The sequence below is a fragment of the Chelonia mydas genome, chromosome 11 (genome assembly GCF_015237465.2).
Source record: "Chelonia mydas isolate rCheMyd1 chromosome 11, rCheMyd1.pri.v2, whole genome shotgun sequence".
In the NCBI taxonomy this organism is placed as follows: domain Eukaryota; kingdom Metazoa; phylum Chordata; order Testudines; family Cheloniidae; genus Chelonia; species Chelonia mydas.
In genome coordinates this window covers 38,692,596-38,711,355 of record NC_051251.2, presented here as the reverse complement: position 1 = coordinate 38,711,355, position 18,760 = coordinate 38,692,596, and the positions used below count along the sequence as shown (strand labels likewise).

The 18,760-nt window shown below is 46.7% G+C and overlaps 1 protein-coding gene across 4 annotated transcripts in view; it reads right to left on the bottom strand.

The window, feature by feature from the left end:
• UBR3 (ubiquitin protein ligase E3 component n-recognin 3) overlaps positions 1 to 18,760 on the bottom strand; it is a 212,564-nt gene that overhangs the window by 22,543 nt on the left and 171,261 nt on the right. For all 4 annotated transcript variants that reach the window (XM_037912164.2, XM_037912165.2, XM_037912166.2 and 1 more), the window contains one exon: positions 16,329 to 16,429. In XM_037912164.2, the coding sequence (XP_037768092.1) occupies positions 16,329 to 16,429 (101 nt within the window). The remainder of the gene's footprint in view (positions 1 to 16,328; positions 16,430 to 18,760) is intronic.

The window sequence follows — 18,760 nt, the reverse complement described above, 5'->3', positions numbered from 1 at the left end:
GCAGCAGGGGTTCTTGGTCCTCGGACCCAACATTAGACTGCAGGATTCATTTGTGAACTAGTGTCCATTTTTGTCTTTTTGTTTAGTAAATGCTCACAAGAAATCCATACACAGACAGAAACCTATGGATTTCACATTCTTTAAACACTATCTGAACAGCATATATTTACTAAGCACAATTTACATCTAAATAGTCTATGTAATTGAAAAGGTACTAGTTTTTGTATCACCATATGCGTCCCATATTAAACAAACCAATGCACGGGCTTTACTTCTTATCTCAACATAATTACACTAGTTTTCTTATAATGGATTTCATAGTATATGTCATCTTCTACTCCCACATCCTCCCCAGAGAGAGGACAATCTCCTGAGTCTCTTATCACAGCCCCCCACAACCCAAGCCCTTCTTTTGTTCCTCTTCCAGAGGCTCCATTGTCATGGCGTTTCCACCTCCAAAGACCAGCCTTCTTCGATTCACGCAAGGAAGGAGATCCACAGTTTAAAGGCCATGCATGCGCACGCACACTCGCAGCTTTACATGGCTACATCTACAGACAATTGATTCCATTCTAGTTTAGGACTGAGCTCAGGTCCTCAATTCTGATCCCCCTTGTGGCAGCACATAGAGATCTGAGCCAACAAGAGACTGTGTATTAATTTTACATCATGAAAGGGTAAATGAAAAGAAATACAACTTCATAATTCTTATTGTAAAACTGGGACACCCTCCTCACCCAGTCTGCATAGCCACTACCTTTGTCTCCCCTTCAAATCTCTTAGTAAGACTCACCTCTGTCATGTTGCTCTGTCATGATGCCTAGTGATAATAGCTAGGGAGGTGGCCTTCCTTAGAGTTTCTCATGCACCTGTTCTAATTTTTTTTTTTTTTAAACACACTCCAAACAGTGCACCTAGGATAAGATTGCGTATGTAAGCTATAAATGTTACACTTGTCTTCCTCCTCCTTGTCATTCACTTGTATTCTACACCCAACTGTCATGTCTTAACCTCCCTAGATGATAAAGTCTGTGGGGCAGGGGCTATACTATAAGTGTGCACAGCACACTGGGTCCCCAGTCCAGTCTGGAGCTCTGGGCTCTACTGCAGTACAAAAAAGTAACAATGATCATAATTAGGGGCCTATCAATTTCACAGCGGTGAAAAACACGACACGGACCCGTGAAATAAGCCCTTCCCTGTTAAATCCGATGTCTCCTTGTTCCTAGGAGCACCCCAGCAAAGGGGGATCCTAGTTCCAGCTGGGCTGGGGAGGGACAGGACTTGTCCATCCCCTGCATAGCTGCGTGGGTGGAGGGACGGGCGGGAGAGACCAGACCCACCTCTGGGTGCCTCCCCCTGCTGCAGGATGCTCTGGGACTGGGCAGCAGCCCTGGAGGTTCCTGTCGCTGGAGGAGGCTTGTGGAGTTGGATCTGATCTTCCCTGTGCTGCTAGGAGCACCCCTAGCTGCTAGTCCAGGCAGGCTGGGGCAAGACAGGACTTGCTCTTTGGAATCTCTCCCGGCTGCAGATAGCTCCACACCCCTCCTCCCCACTGTTCAGCCCTGAAGGCAGCACTGAAATTAGGGTGACAATCCCATGACCCCCCCCTTACAACAGATTTGTGACCCCCCCCCTTCCAATACCCTTTTGGGTCAGGACTCCCACAGTTACAACACTGTGAAATTTCAGATTTAAACATCTGAAAACATGAAATTTATCAATTTTCAAATCCTATGGCTGTGAAGTTGACCATAATGGACCGTGAATTGGTAGGGCCCTACTTGTAATGACATTATGGGATAACTACCACATAGATTAACTATAAACTTTTTGCATGTCCATTTTACACATTATTATTGCTGAAATTAAAGATCTATCATGCTTTTGTTGTTCTACTTACAAAATACTTGCATTGTTTGCATTAATAGTAAAAGATGAATTTTTTTTCTGATGTGCAGAAATTTTAGCAGAAGCCAGAATTTAGCAGAACCAATTTAAATTACTTGGTAACATCAAAAGAATTAGGTTAAGAATTTACAATTTGCAGAAAATGTGATTTATACAATGTACAGCAGTAAAATAACTAAATATTTCACATAAAATACCTCAATACATACATAATACAGAGATACCTTGCAGTACTGCTAGGATTAGGGGGTCTACCAGCCTTTCCTTTATAAACTCTGTTTTCGAGCAGGCTTTATCGTAGGCTGCGTAAAGGGACACTCAAGTATTTGGAGCCCAAAATGTTGTTTTTGTTTAAAAATTTATTTTAAAAATCCAATAGAAATAGCTGTGAAAAGCATTCCTTAGTGGCGTTGAAAACCCAAACACCAACAGCATGGAAATAGTTTCACCCTTGCTAATGATAACCTAGTCACAATAATACATAACTCCACCTTCTATCTGGATAATAGCAGTGCAGTCTATTTTGTTATGGAAACATCAACCCTGAAAGGACTGCACCTGGTGCAGAACGCAGCAGCAGGTCTCATCAGCACAAAAGTAACCGAGAGCACATCAGCCCAGTGTTGTTCTCCTGCCACTGGCTCCCTGTAGAGCATGATGTTAAGTTTAAGATCTGCATCCTGATTCTCAGAACACTAAACAGCCAGGCACAGGATACCTAAAATAGCTGGTCCCTCAGGGACCAGAACTGCCCTCAATGTGGCTCCACTCCTCTGGTATCTGCCTCAAGGGTGAAGCCCATCTGTACAGAAATCAGGGCTTTCCTGGGGGCTAGCCCATACTGTAGAACTCTCTCCTGCAGGATCTAAGGAGTATCACAAACTGCACCATAGTGCAGTACAAATGCAAGACTTATTTTTTCAGTCTTGCATTTTCTAAGAACAGTATTACCACATTAGCTTACTTTTAAAAACCACACATGCACACTAACAATACGTTTTCGCCTGGGAGTAAGGAGCAGTACAGGAATGAAGAGGAACTGCATTTGATAGATATTTGTCTACTTGTTTCATTTCATAATTCTAGAAGGAACTAAGATACAGTGTTGGGTGCTGTGAAATAACCTAAGTAGAACAGAGTCAGAACTGAAAGATTAAACTGATTTTAATGGAATGGAGAATGACTTAAATAAACCAGTCTAGTTTCTCTCCAACCTGAGCAAAGTACACAAGGTCAACAAACATCATAAACGGTAAAAATAAAATAAGTTTTTAAAATATATTTTAATTCTAATAAAGCTATTGTTACAAAGAGCTTTTTTTATACAATATACCTTTTATCTTGAAAGTGTCTCTTTAAATGCCAAAAGAAAAGGAGTACTTGTGGCACCTTAGAGACTAACCAATTTATTTGAGCATAAGCTTTTGTAAGCTACAGCTCACTGCATCTGATGAAGTGAGCTGTAGCTCACGAAACCTTATGCTCAAATAAATTGGTTAGTCTCTAAGGTGCCACAAGTACTCCTTTTCTTTTTGCGAATACAGACTAACACGGCTGCTACTCTGATATCTTTAAATGCCATTTCCTTGATTTCTATTGAGGCCCCTTTGCTTTGCTTTCTTGTGCCATTGGGTGAGAAGTCTTTTCTAAACCCCTCAAAAAATGACAGGAGAGCACATGGCATCTTGCATTCCACTAATCCAAGGCAAGAATAAATGACCCTAGTGGGCTCTTGCTACCAGCAAAACTTAAAACTGCCCTGAGGCAGTCAGAAGAGCTCAAATGCTACATTTGAATTACTTTCGGTTGATCCCCTCCCCTCAAGTCCTGCACCATTGCATAGCTTTCATGGACTTCAGGGTATGTCTACACTGCAGCTGGGTGTGTGCCCCCCAGCCCCAGTAGACAGACACATTCTAAGTCTGCTCAAGCTAGTGTGCTAGAAAAAGCAGTGTGAATGTTGCAGCATGGTTAGTGGCATGAGCTAGCCACCCCGAGTACAAGCCCGCCCAATCCTCTGGGGCCGTACTCCAAGGCTAGCCTATGCTGCAAAGTCCACACTGCTATTTTTGGTGCTCAAGCTTAAGCAGAGCTAACACATGCCTGTCTACCAGGGCTGGGAGGCACACTTCCCATCTACAGTGTAGACATAGCAAGTCCTAGTCAATAGAGATTTAGGGTATGTAAATTTTCATCCTAACAAAACTAAATTCAGCCATTGTATTTAGGTAGGTCAAAATGCAGGGGTTTTTTAAAATGTGGTTATGCTTTTTGTACTTTAATTAAAAAAATTAATAAAAATAAACTTTGCAGGTTATTTTTTTCACAATATGAACTTTAGGCCCTTTGGGAGTCCAACACACCCCCACTCACACTCAAAAGGCAGAAGGTGTTTGCAGTGGGGCATCTACTATAAATAACATATTAATACCTACTATTGTTTGTTGCATGTTAGGGATAAAACAAAGTTATATTAATAAGACCACTGCACATTGGTGTAGTATTCTCATTTTGCACTTACATGACTAAAATATCCAGACAGTGTGTCTTTTATTATTTGTTAACTGTACAGCTGATTAGGGTGAAACAATTGTGTGCAAAAATCATCCCATTTATCTTTAATATATCTTTACACAACCTACACTGAAGTCCATTATAGAGTTTATAAAGGAAAGGCTGGTGGACCCCCTAATCCTAGCAGTACTGTGATAAGTCCTTTATTGATAACTCGGCATATGCCTTTTTATTCGGTCATTTATATAAAATTAAATGTCATATGCTGGAAGGCAACAACTGCAATAAGAGAGCTTGCTGAGTAAACACATTCAAAGGAAAAGGTTAGCAATTCTGCATAAACTGGAAATAGTCACCTTACCTAAATAAACCTTTTTCTTTCACTGAAACTTAAACAGATATTTGAAAAAACATTTTAAAAAAAGGAAGTCAGCATTAAAATGTAAAATAATCCATGAAAGGCTAACCAAAAGCCCTGTGTATACATAATCTACTTTCAGTGTAGAAACTGAAATATTTACTATTTAAGCTAATACTTTTTCTCTATTTAGTCAAGATACATATCCAGTGATGAAAGATAAATGTTAATGTTCACCTGAGGTGCTGCTGGCCCCTTTATGGTGCCGAGGGAGATTCAGGCTCTAAATGGGCAATGGAGGCAAACATTACTTCCCTTATGATAGGCTACAAGTCACTTAACCTTAGAGTGGCATAAATTAGTGCAGCTCCCAGGCTGCTTTCACAGATGCTCATGCTGAGCTGGTGAAGAAGCAGGAAGCTATAAGCAGTTCTCTGATGGTTCATGCCCACCTCATTCCCGTGGCAAGCTGAGTGCCAAGCTGAACAGAGGAAGAACTAAGCTCCATATTTTGGTTATTCAATAGGTTGTGCTCTTCTTTCAGTCAGTACTAGACCAATGTCCTTGCATATTATTGGGGGCACTGTGCTTTCAGACAAGATTTTAAAAAGGATTGCCCTGGCTTGGTCATTAAACCTTCTCCCCCCTCCTGCCCCCCAAATTATTTGCTAGTTTGCCTGTACAACCTTCATTTGGGCCCCCGGTGTTTATGAATTATGAGACAAGTCTTTTACTACACAATCTCACACTATTTTTTCCACAAGATGTCTGCCTTTTTCTGTGTTCTGGGAAAAGACAGTTACCTTTTCCGTAACTGGTGTTCTTCGAGATGTGTTGCTCATGTCTATTCCACAATAGGTGTGCGCGCTCGTCACGTGCACCAGTGCTGGAAGTTTTTCCCCTAGCAGTACTCATAGGGGGGAGCGCCCCCCGCGACTCCTGGAGTTACGCCTGCCTGGCGCGGTATAAGGGGAGCTGCATGCTCCCCCAACCCTCAGTTCCTTCTTGCCAGACAACTCCGATGGAGGGGAAGGAGAGCGGGATGTGGAATAGACATGAGCAACACATCTCGAAGAACACCATTTACGGAAAAGGTAACTGTCTTCTCTTCTTCGAGTGATTGCTCATGTGTATTCCACAATAGGTGATTCCAAGCTATATCTGATGGAGGTGGGTAGGAGTTCACACGTTCCCAGGACAGAGGACAGCCTGCCGAACCCTGGCGTCATCCCTGGTTTGGGGGACGATCGCATAGCGCGAGGTGAACGTGTGAACCGAAGACCACGTGGCGGCCCTACAAATGTCCTGGACTGGGACGTGGGCCACGAAGGCAGCCGATGAGGCCTGCGCCCGAGTCGAGTGTGCCCTCACAATGGGTGGCGGGGGGACAAGTCCGCTCAAAGTAGAAAGCCAGAGCCCGCCACATATCAACTGTGTGGAGACGGCGCTCCTCACTGGATGGGTGAGGCTTGGGGCAGAGGACCAGTAGAAAAATGTTTGACCCATATGGTAGGCGGAGACCACCTTTGGGAGGAACGCGGGGTGTGGGCAGAGCTGGACCTTGTCCTTATGAAAGACCGTGTACGGCGGCTCGGAGGTCAGGGCCCTGAGCTCCGAGACTCGCCTGGCCGACGTGATTGCAACCAGGAAAGCCACCTTCCACAAGCGGTGAGACCAAGAGCACGTGGCCAGTGGTTCAAACAGGGGCCCCGTGAGACAAGCCAACATCAGGTTTAGGTCCCACTGCGGGACCGGGGGTCTAGAATACGGAAAAAGACGGTCCAAACCCTTAAGGAACAGGCCAGTCATAGCATGGGAAAATACTGTGTGCCCTTGCACCAGCGGATGGAAGGCCAATATGGCTGCCAGGTGCACCTCGGCTGATGAGGGCGCCAGGCCCTGGGCCCTCAGGTGTTGGAGGTAATCAAGGATAAGCTGGATCAGAGCAGCCACCGGGGAGACACCAAGGTCTGCCACCCACCAAGAGAACCGGGATCACTTTGCCAAATAAGCGCGGCGAGTGGAGGGCCATCTACTTTCGAGGAGGACGCGCTGAACCTGTTCCGAGCACGTCCTTTCCTCTCCACCTAACCACTGAGCAGCTACGCCGTGAGGTGAAGCACCTCTAGGTTGGGATGGAGGAGGTGGCCCTGGTCCTGAGAGAGCAGGTCTGGGTGGAGTGGCAACGGCCACGGTGGAGCTACCACCAGGCCCATGAGGGTCCCGTACCAATGCTGCCTGGGCCACGCCGAGGCAATCAGGAGGACTGGGGCCATGCCTGTCTTTATCTTTTCCAGGACCCTGCTGATTAGAGAGAATGGGGAAAAGGTGTAGTGAAGCCAGCCTGACCGGACAGGAGAAAGGCATCGGAGATAGCGCCCCTCCCCAGGCCCCCCCGGAGCAGAACCAGGAGCATCGCCAGTTCTGCCAAGTCGTGAGTAGGTCCACCTGGGGAGTTCCCCACCTTCGGAAGAGCCGGTGGGCCACTTCCAGGTGGAGGGACCACTTGTGTTGCGAGGAAAAGTCCCTGCTCAAGAAACCCGCCCTCTCATTCCAGGCACCCACTAGGTGGAAGGCCTTCAGGAGGATGTCGTGGGTTATACAGAAGTCCCACAGCCTGAGGGCTTCGTGGCAGAGAGTAGAGGATCGGGCCCCGCCTTGCCTGTTGTTATAGAACATCGAGGCCATGTTGTCCGTGAGGACCCTGACTACCTTGCCCTCCAGGTGCGAGCGGAAGGCCATACACGCCAGCCGCACTGCCCTGAGCTCCTTGACATTTATATGTAGGGTCAGGTCTTGAGCCGACCACAGGCCTTGAGTCTGAAAGATCCCCACATGGGCCCCACAACCCAGGTTCGACGCATCAGACACCAGCTCCAACGACGGGGCCCTGTCCCTGAACAGGACCCCATGGAGCATGTTGTTTGGGGCGGACCACCACTGTAGGAAGGTGATCACAGAGTCCAGCATGGTGAGGACCTTGTCCATCCTGTCCATGGCCTGGGAGAACTTCGAGGCCGATCAGAGCTGGAGGGGCCTCATCCTGAGTCTAGCGTGACGGACCACGTACGTGCACGCCGACATGTGACCCAAGAGTTGCAGGTAAACCCTGGCTGTTGTCACCGGGAATCTTGTGACCGAGTTGATGAGACCTTTCAGGGTCTCAAATCTGTCTGGCGGGAGAGAGGCCCCTGGCCGACACTGCATCCAGGAGCACCCTGATAAACTCTATGCGTTGGACTGGGACTAATGTGGACTTGGTATTTTTTACCAACAGGCCCAAGGTGGTGCACGTGGACAGGAGGAGCGCCACGTAATCCCTCACCTACGACCAGGAGGTGCCCTTGACAAGCCAATTGTCCAGATAGGGAAATATCTGGACCCCCCGCCATCTGAGGTAGGCCACTACCACCAACATGCATTTGTAAAGACCCTGGGGGCAGCCGACAGACCAAATGGGAGGACCATGACTTGGTAATGATTCTGTCCCACCACAAAAAAGAGGAAGCGCCTGTGCCCCTCAAATATGTGGATGTGGAAGTATGCGTCCTGTAGATCGAGGACAGTGTACCAGTCCCCAGGATCCAGGGAGGGGATGACGACAGCCAGGGAGACCATGCGGAACTTGAGTTTCACCATGTACTGGTTCAGATCTTGCAGGTCCAAGATGGGCCTGAGCCCCCCTTTGGCCTTCGGGATAAGGAAATAACGGGAGTAATACACCTTGCCCATGAACTCCTTGAGCACCGCCTCTATCGCTCCTAGTCCTAGGAGCCACCCTACCTCCTGCTCGAGCAGATCTTCATGAAAGGGGTCCCCCAAGAGGGATGGGGGTGGGGAATGGTTGGGCGGGGAGGAAGTAAACCCTGGGAGATCGTGTTGAGGACCCATCGGTCCGAGGTGAGCCGCGACTATTCTGGGAGGAAAGCACACAACCGATTGGAGAAGGGTAGCTTTATTGGGGGTGGATCCCTGGTGAGGACTGGCGGGGTACCCCCGAGCGTCCTGTCAAAAACGACTTTTCCCCGCCTGCTTGCCCAGGCTAGGGGACAGGCCGAGACCGCCTCTGAGAGTGTCTCTTATAGTCCCATTGCCTCTTATAGGCGGCCCCATACTTCGGGAGGGCAGCCTGGACGGGAGTCTGCTGCGGCTTGAACTTAGGTTTTGCTTGAGCCGGGACAGAGAGTCCTGGAGTCTGGAGGTTCGTGCGGGAGTCTTCCATGCCATGCAGCCTTGTATCTGTTTCCTCTGCAAACAGAGCCTTCCCATCAAATGGAAGATCCTGCATGGAAGACTGCGCCTCGCTGGACAGCCCAGAGACCAGAAGCCATGACGCCTGTCTCATGGACACCGCGGAGGCCATTGATCGTGCGGCCATGTCCGCAGCATCCGAGGCTGCCTGCAGGGACGCCCTAGCAGCCGCTGCCCCTTCCTCCACTAGCGCCCTGAACTTCTTCCTATCACACTCCTGGAGGGAGTCCTCAAACTTGGGCAGGGAGCCCCACAGATTGAATTCGTATCAGCCCAGGAGAGCCTGATGGTTTGCCACTTGTAACTGTAAGCTCGAAGACGAATAAATTTTCCTTCTGAAAGAGTCTAGTCTCCGAGAGTCTTTGTTCTTTGGGGTCAGGGCTGGCTGACCTTGCCGTTCCCTGTAGTTGACTGACTCGACCACCAGGGAGTTGGGCGCCAGGTGGGTATACGGGTACTCATGCCCTTTAGTGGGTACAAAGTACTTGTGTTCTGCCTTTTTACAAATGGGGGCTAACGAGGCTGGTGTTTGCCACATGGCATTTGAAATTTTAGCCACCTCCTTCATGGAGAGGCAATGCCACCCTACCCGGTGTTGATGAGGACAACATGTTAAACTGGGAGTCTGAGGGCTCCTCCATCTCTTCTGCTTGGAGGTGAAGGCTTGCTGCCACCCTCTTTAAGAGTTCTTGGTGAGCCCTGAAATCCTCCTGCGGGGGGGTGGGGAGGGGGCGGGGACAGACACCACAATCACCTCCTCCAGGCAGGGCGAGGAGGCCGGTGCAGTGCTCTGGGTGTCAGCAGGCACTGGAGGGCCCACCATCTGGTCGGACTCCGGGCACAGTGCCGAGGACGTACGTCCCACCGACTCCTTTCTCGGGGGTCTGGAGAGGGAGGCCAATGGTGCTTCCGACGCTCCAGCCACCAAGCGAGCTCCCACCGGTGGCTGCGCCGGAGGCCACGGTGCCCACTGATACCATTGGGCCGGTCACGACGCTCAGTGCCACTGCACCTGCTGTGGCACTGGCAGGGCCAGCTGTTCGGGTTGACTGGCCTGGCCCACCAAAGGACGGCTACAAATGGAGACCGGGGTTGGCGCAAGATCTGCTGCTATCTCTGGACCGGGAGGAACAGTGGTGCTAGGATTTATGACGGTCGTGGGACCGTGATCTCGACATGGAGGACTGGTATCGACGGCAACAGCTGCTCCGCAAACAGCCTCGACGGGCGGACCCACAGCGGCCAGATGCCAGTGATCAACGCCCGGGGCTGCAGTGCCTTGGCAGAGACTTGGAGTGGGAGTCCGAGTGGGAACAGCATCGATGACCATGCCGTGACCAACTGCAGTACCCTCTCCGAGATGAGGACCCCGTTGGCGACGCCCGCTGCGGCCCCATCAATATTCACTCCTTGAGGACAAGCGGTGCCGAGAGTCCTAGCCAGAAGGAACCCAGCCAGCCAGTCTGGTTAGCGTTGAGGGTGAGCCACATGGACTCTGCCCTGAGCGGTCGCTGGGCGGTGAACGGTGTCAGGAACGTTCCCTCGACCAAGACTGGGACCAGGCCGGAGGCAATTGCGGAAATCCCAGTGGCGGCTTGCCTCTGGAGCGTGGGGCCAACATTGGTGGTGCTCCGGGCACCAGCATGGACATAACATCCCAGGACGCCTGGAGGGCTTCAGGCGCGGATGGCATCTGGACATCCAGAGAGGCCTGTTCCAAAGGGGCCAGGCTACTCTACTCAACCTGAGTAGGAGGCCTGGGGCCTGGTGGGGATCGAGGACTGCCCGACACGGGCCTAGCCTCTGTCCCTGACTTCCCTCAGTGCTACTGCGAAGATGGAGTCTTCCTGGCCCTTTTGGCAGGCCCCGTGGACGGGGAGCAGTGCCAACTGGTCAGTGGCACCAGAGGGTCGCCGCATACTGACGCCACGGTGCCGAGTACCAGTTCAGAGTGGCGTGCCGGAGTCGGGGTCAGCACCGACTCCACCAGGATGGCCCGGAGCCTGATGTCCCTTTCTCTTTTGGTCCAAGGCTTAAACAACTTGTGAATCTTGCACCTTTCGCTGATATGGGTTTCTCCCAAACAGCGCAAACAGTCTGCGTGCGGGTCACTTCTTGGCACAGAATACCTACATGAGCTGCATGACTTAAAGCCTGGGGCACAGGGCATGCCCCGGCCCGGCCTCACTGACTAACTAAACAGCTAACTAACTACAGGTAGTAACACAATGAATGAGCAGTTCTGGGGACAAGCTACAGCAAAGCTGGAGCAGAGCAGTTCCAATGCACCTTCACTGGCGGCAAGAAGGAACTGAGGGTGCGGGGTGCGTGCAGCTCCTCTTACACCGTGCCAGGCAGGTGCCACTCCAGTGGTCGTGGGGAGCGCTCCCACTACAGGTACTGCTAAGGGAAAAAACTTCTGGCAACGGTGCACGTGGCGAGCACGCACACCTACTGTGGAATACACATGAGCAATCACTCAAAGAAGAAAATGGGGTAACTATTTAATATTTATTTTTACCTCATTGTTCAGTGTGTGGCCCTGGGCCTTATTTACTGCACACCATCTAAATCCTGCTCTGAATACAAAATTATTAATTTCCTCTTGGGCTTTTCTGTAGTACTCTTCACAAACAATCCATTTATCCTCACAACGCCCCTGTCAGACTGTATTATCATCGTCTCCATTTCACAGATGGGGCACAAAATCACAGAGAAAGCAAGTTCAAAACTGTCAAAAGTGTCTACCAGTTGTGGTTGCCCAACTTGACACATCCAGATCCTGATTTTTCAGAGTACTTAGCATGTATATGATACTTTATATGTTCAAAGCACAGCTCTCCTTGACTTCATTACAGCTTTGAGTCAAATCGGACCCCACAGTCTCAAGTCAGGCACTCAGGAAATGAGGAACTTATGTTGAGTGGTTACCTGCGAAAAGTTTGGCTTACGTGATTTGCCCAGCATTAAGAATATTGTGGCAGAGGAAGGGGCAAAATTCAGTTCACAAGGATGGCATTCAACTGCCTTAACCACAAGACCACCCTTTCTGTTTCTGCAGTCTCCTGCCACATACATTACATAACTCTCTACTTCTACAACAAATGTGCCAGGGCTTCTACAGACAATAGCCTCATTTGCTACACAATCCTGATTCATTCCCTGAGAAGTGTCTATTCTGTGCACTGCACGATGATGCACAAATGTTAACTCATAAGCACATACATGTAAGTGTGCTTCAAGAGACCAACATATTTAATCTCACATTGTAAAGATGAATTCACAGTATCCTACACATATGAAGAGAATTTTACTTAATCACAATGCCAAGCATGTCAAGCACATAGCAGCTCTGCCCATCTTAGACTTTTTAGGTTTTTAAAAGTAATAAATTGTTTCAGCAAATGAACACAGTGACTATTTTGCAGGTCACACTACACAGCAGGTGCACTCTACACGTACAATGTGTACCCTCTTAGTCTTATCTTAATAAATTGATGCGACTAGAGCCTGTAAATGTTCTGACCTCTATCATTAAGCTTCTCTGTAATAAAAGACTTAATTTGTGTTCTTTCTTTATGATGGGTTCAGATCAATTTTCACTCTCTGAATGAAGAGACTGAACAGTTATAATGGTATTATTTTGCTTTAATCAATGTAGGAATGAAAAAGATACCAAGATGGTACAACAGTTAATAAGGTAGCTAATGCAATTCCCAGAGCTATACTTGAAGGGCAATATATGAAGTTTCGGTCCTGCTTCGTAAGTGCTAATGTTCTCAAAGAATACTATGTAAATATGATTAGATCTCAAAAATGGATTTGAAGCAAAAAAGATGAACTGACACATTAAATACTTGAAGAATAAGGTAACTGTAGTTTACCATAGGGACCATAATCAAATGTACAAATATTTTATTACTTTAAAATTGTCTGCACTCCAAAGAAATGGTATTGTAATATGATGCAGAACTCAATGCCCATATAAAATTGTTTCTCTCAAAAAATAAAGAGAAAAAAACCTCCATGTATTCTATACACAGATTTTCTGTTTCTTCTTATGACTCAGAGTCCCTTGGTAGTAGGTTTAGCATCATACTGCAGTACCATTTTGTCTATGAAATACTTTAGTATAAAGTTGGAAGAGCATTCTAGGGATAGGTACAGTATATAGGGATAGGTACCGTATATACTCGATCATAAGCCGGTTCATTTATAAGCCGACCCCCCAAAGATGGATAAGTAAAAATGGAAATTTTTAATGACCCGTTCATAAGACGACCCTATAATACAGGGGTTGGCAAATGTTGGCAAACTTTGGCTCCCGGGCCATCAGGATAAGCCGCTGGCAGGCCGAGACGGTTTGTTTATCTCGAGCGTCCGCAGGCACGGAAGTAAACCTAAGTAAACAACCTGTCCCAGCCTGCCAGCTGCTTACCCTGACAGGCTGGGACAGCAACTGAGGGGACATTTTTTGTGCGTGCGGGGGGGTGTGGAGAGATGCAGGGGGAAGCTGAGGGTCAGGGAAGTAACCCCTGTGACCACCCCCCCACCCATGACCCTACCCCTAGCCCAGGACCCCCACACTCTCCCCATCCCATCCCTTCCCATCTGAGCTGGGGCGGGCCAGGGGAGGATGTCTCTGGCCTGGCTGGAGCTGCTCTGGCAGGCCAGACTGGGCGGCGCGGCCACAGCATGTTCCGACGGGCTGAGCGGTGTGGCCACAGTGTGCTCTGGCGGGCCGGGTGGCGTGGCCACAGCGTGCTCTGGGGGGAGGGGCTGAGCGGCACGGCCGCAGCCTGCCAGCCCCAGAGCTGCAGCTGCTTCGGAAGCTGGGGGGAGATCGGCGTGACCAGAAGCAGAGAGACTCTGGCCCCACCTCTTCCCTTCTGGCTCTGCTGCCTCTTCTTGCCCCCTCTGTTGGGGGGCGGGGCTGTGGCCCACCTCTCCCGCTCTCTATACCCGTTCATAAGCCAATCCCCTTCGCTGATGCTTCCACTTTTTTACTAAAAAAATGCGGCTTACAAACAAGTATATACGGTAAGTATAAGACCACATCCCATCCATCCTCTTTGCCTCAGAATCCTCATGTCCAGTCCTGCCACAATTGCTGTGCTCTGGAATCAAACTGAGAAGTTGGAGAAAGCTTGGGAAGCCGCATGGTGAGACGTGGGTTCTATTCTCAGCTCTACCACTGACCTGCTGTGTGACCTTTGGCAAGTCACTTTACCTCTCTCGGTCTCAATTTCACCATAAGTAAAAGGGTGATCATGATACTTATTTTGTGAATTACATACACATTACATAAGAGCTAAATATCACTATTACTGTATGTACAAATAATAACACATTTCACTGAGCTCCCAATCTCTGTGTTTGGAGAGTGAGAGTTGAAGAAGGTTTTTCCTCCTTTTTGTTCAATTTTCTTTATGGAATAAGAATTAAAAAAGTGGTGGACTTTGGTTTTACCAATCCTATTTTTCTATTTCCAACTTAATACTTCCTAGATTTGAAAAATGTATATTAATCTTTTCCCTTCACCTTTCCCCTTTCAACTGGAACATATTCTGAGTAAAAGCAAAAGCAAATGAAAATTTGTGGAAGATGTATAACATTTTACAGAACTCTCTACATGACGCCTTGCTATTAACTGAAAGTTGTCTTTCCTGATGTAAAAGTGTACCTGCATGCAAAGCTGTCCTACATTCTTAAATAAAATAGCCCCAGAAAGGTTAAATCATTTGTACCAGGGTTCATTCCTTCCTTGTATAAAGAATAATTTTAGACCACTTTCATAGATAGATTCATAGATACTAAGGTCAGAAGGGGCCATTATGATCATCTAATCCGACCTCCTGCACAACACAGGCCAGAGAATCTCACCCACCCACTCTTGCGAAAAACCTCACCTATGTCTGAGGTGTTGAAGTCCTCAAATCGTGGTTTAAAGACTTCAAGGATCAGAGAATCCTCCAGCAAGTGACCCGTGCCCCATGCTACAGAGGAAGGCGAAAAACCTTCAGGGCCTCTTCCAATCTGCCCTAGAGGAAAATTCCTTCCCGACCCCAAATATGGCAATCAGCTAAACCCTGAGCATATGGGCAAGATTCACCAGCCAGATACAACAGAAAATTCTTTCCTGGGTAACTCAGATCCCACCCCATCTAACATCCCATCTTTCCTCAGTTTAGTCTCGTTAGGGTTCAGTTATCCCTGTTTGTTAAACCCTTCTGATAAGACTCATATTTAAAATAAAGCACATTAGTATAACGAATGTTTTATTTTTGTGACAAACTGTATCTCACTCTTAATTTTGATTCTTTAGATTATTAGAATACCAAACTATTCAGAGAACATATTTTTCGGTGCATTACAAAGAAAGTACATTATAGCACAAGGTAAACAAAAAACATAAAATTGCAAAAGGATATACTCAGACACCATAATTTCCCAATCCTGAGCTGAGTTTTAGTGGAACACTCAACACTTAAGGGTCTGCTCCCTCTCACTGGGCACAAACAGATTCTATTATCCTTACGGGGAGTTAGGTGCATGCATCAAGAGGAGAATAGGCCCCTTACTTAGCTAACTGCAAACTAACAGAACACAACTAAGTACCTTCGCTGGTTGCATCCTAAGTAAAAATAAAGAATTGTGAAATCAAAACCTAAGTCACCTTGTTTAGGGCCATACACTGACTACTCACAAAATAAGCCACAGTCAACTGTCCTTTTACAAATATAGATATATTTCAAATATCGTGAATTTTGGTAACTAAGACTTCAGTTCACAAGTGTCTATTTAGAATTTATACCAAGTTATACTATATGCTGACTACATTATAGTTGCTGCATTACTGCAATTAACATCTTTGTATGTGACCTCCCATTATACATGATTGCTGCAATTTGAACTCAAACTCAAAATAAATTACTATCTTTCACCCTTAGGCACTCAGTTCAACTTGAAATATTGAGCTGCCCCTCTAGAGAAAAGAGATGAAGGTCACGCAAAGGACACGTTTTTTCCAGTAAAAGAACTTAATAGTTTTTCTCAGGCTTCAGGTCTTTATTGTATTGGTTGACTGATAAGGTGCGAGAAGACAGGGGACACAGATAAGCCTGTCAAACCACAACAAAAATTTCTGTTCAATGCCACCTTCTTTAGATAAAGGCAGAGTCACTTTTTCAGAAAACACAGCAGACAAGCTCTGACTTGTTGTGTTTTTAAAATCACCATGAACGCACACAGTTATGTTTACAATCATTTAAATATATGCATTTTTGTAGAATACCTTTGCGCAATGGTTGTGGCATGGTTAAAATCTGGATGAGCAAAAGGGATGAGACATCTCTGTAAAGTACTGGAACCTCTGGCAATTCTTCACTGCTCATCCTGAAAAATTATTAAAATCATCACTTTTGACACTATAATACATCTTTCATTTTTACATTTTACTTTGCATTTTAATTTTAAATGGTTGTTATTGCAATATTACATGATTGCAAGCTTTTGGAATTCTAATATCTGATAATACTAATGAAACTATAGTTTTAAGATCACATTTTAGTCTACTGTACTTATGACAAATCACAATTTGAGCATCTGACTATTGTTACTAGTAGTTTTAAGCTTTTAAAAAACTGTCTGTAAAAAGGGTTTCTAGAGATCTAAAGATACAACTCACCTGCGACAGTCAATGTGTCTCCCTAAATGCTCATGATCCACAAACTCTCAGTCATTCACAAAAACAATTTATAAAAAACCTTAAGATTCTGGCAGGCAATTTAGCTTGTTTCTCCTCAAAAGGTTTAGCATATATACATATAGATTCACATGCACACACACACACACATCACTACAGTACTCATGATTAACTTTCTGTCCCACAGGATGAATTCCACTGAAAAACATTGAGACCCTATATAAGACTTTCCCTTCCTTTATGAGATGGAATAAGAACTGTATTGCCATATGTATAGGCTTGGAAGGATTAGATTTCACTATACACACAAAAAACAACAAAAATATTTACATCAACAATCATCAAAATTTACAGACAGGCAAAGTAAGAAAAATGCTGCTTGAGAACTTATTAGAGTTTGATTTAAGAATATTTACTTTATATACTTTGACACGTGATATTGACAATTTGTGTTGTAATGGTTATACAGCTTTAACTTTTTGGATCTCAATGTCTACTGTCAATGAATGTCTGATTCCCATATTGTCTGACTCCTGCCATAATTTCCTGCAACTGTGAAAATTTAAATTGAGTAAAAAAAGGAAGAAATGCTTAAAAGCAAAATTTTGCACAGCTATATTTAAATCGATAAAAATAAAACATACTTAAAAATAAAATATACTTAAAAATAAACATTAAGAAATCAACATAAATGCTTAACCAATACACATTATCAATCAGAATTATAATAAAAATAAAAATTGAATTCTGCTAAGCCTACAAACGTTAGGGTAAAGGAAAAAAAGTCAGATAGATTTCTGCCCAATTTTTAGGGTCTTAATCCTGCAACATTTTATTAAGAACCATAAGTTTTATGAAAAAATTCATATGGCTAGATTGATAGAGAGAGCAAGCACAGAAAAAGACACTACAGATTTCTTGTCAGATTAATCAGCTTCATTCAACAATACAATTTTATCAGTTATCTACTTATAAATAAGGCTACATTTTCATCACAGGTATTTTTAGTGAAGTCATGGACAGGTCACGGGCAGTAAACAAAAATTCATGGCCTGTGACCTGTCCATGATTTTTACTAAAAATACCCATGACTAAAACTTGGTGAGGGGCAGGGGGCCTGCCTGGGGGCACCACGGGTGCTGGAAGGGAGGGCAGGCAGTGGCCCAGGACCTCTGCTGGTGCTGGAGTGGGGATGGAAGGCGGCGCATGGCCCGGGACCCCCGCTGGTGCTGGGGGGCAGGTGGAGCCAGCAGACTTCCTACCTGGCTCAGTGCCTCTCCCCCGCTCCCCCAGCAGCAGAGGTTGGGTGTGGGAGGTAGGGGCACAGGACGGGGTGAAATGGGCTCTGGAAGGCACTTACCTGGGGGGCTCCCTGGAAGCAGCGACATCCCTTTCACTCAGTTGCTAGGTGGAGGCGTGGCCAGGCAGCTGTGTGCGCTGCCTCTGCCCAGAGCACTAGGTCTGAGGGCGGTGCCTGCAGGTGGAGGCAGTGTGCACAGCTGCCTGGCTACACCTCCACCTAGCAGGTGAGCGAGGGGGAGGTCGCTGTTTCCGGGGAGTCCCCAGGTAAGTGCCACCCAGAGCCTGCCTCACCCCATCCTGTGCCCCAACCCCCTGCCCCCTCCCACACCCAAATTCTGCTGGGGAGCGGGGTGTGTGGTGGCCCAAGACCGCCCCAGCAGTGGCTGGTACGACTGGCGCAGGGGCTGCCTGAGCTGTCCCCGAGCCAGGCACACTGGCCGCTCCAGAAGTCACGGAAAGTCACGGAATCTGTAGATTATAAACAGAATATGTTAACAAGTATAAACAGAATATGTTAACATGCATTTTTCTAGCTTGGTAAATGGCTTTAAGTATGTAGAGCAGTGGTTCCAAAACTTATTTGACTACACTCCCCTTCTTTGTGTCTGTAGTAGTTTACGTTCTCCCCCCACCTCCTGCCACACAAGTATATATACACACCGATAAAAAAAAAAGAAAAAAAAAAAAAGAACATGCAACTCTCACTTAATACTAAAATC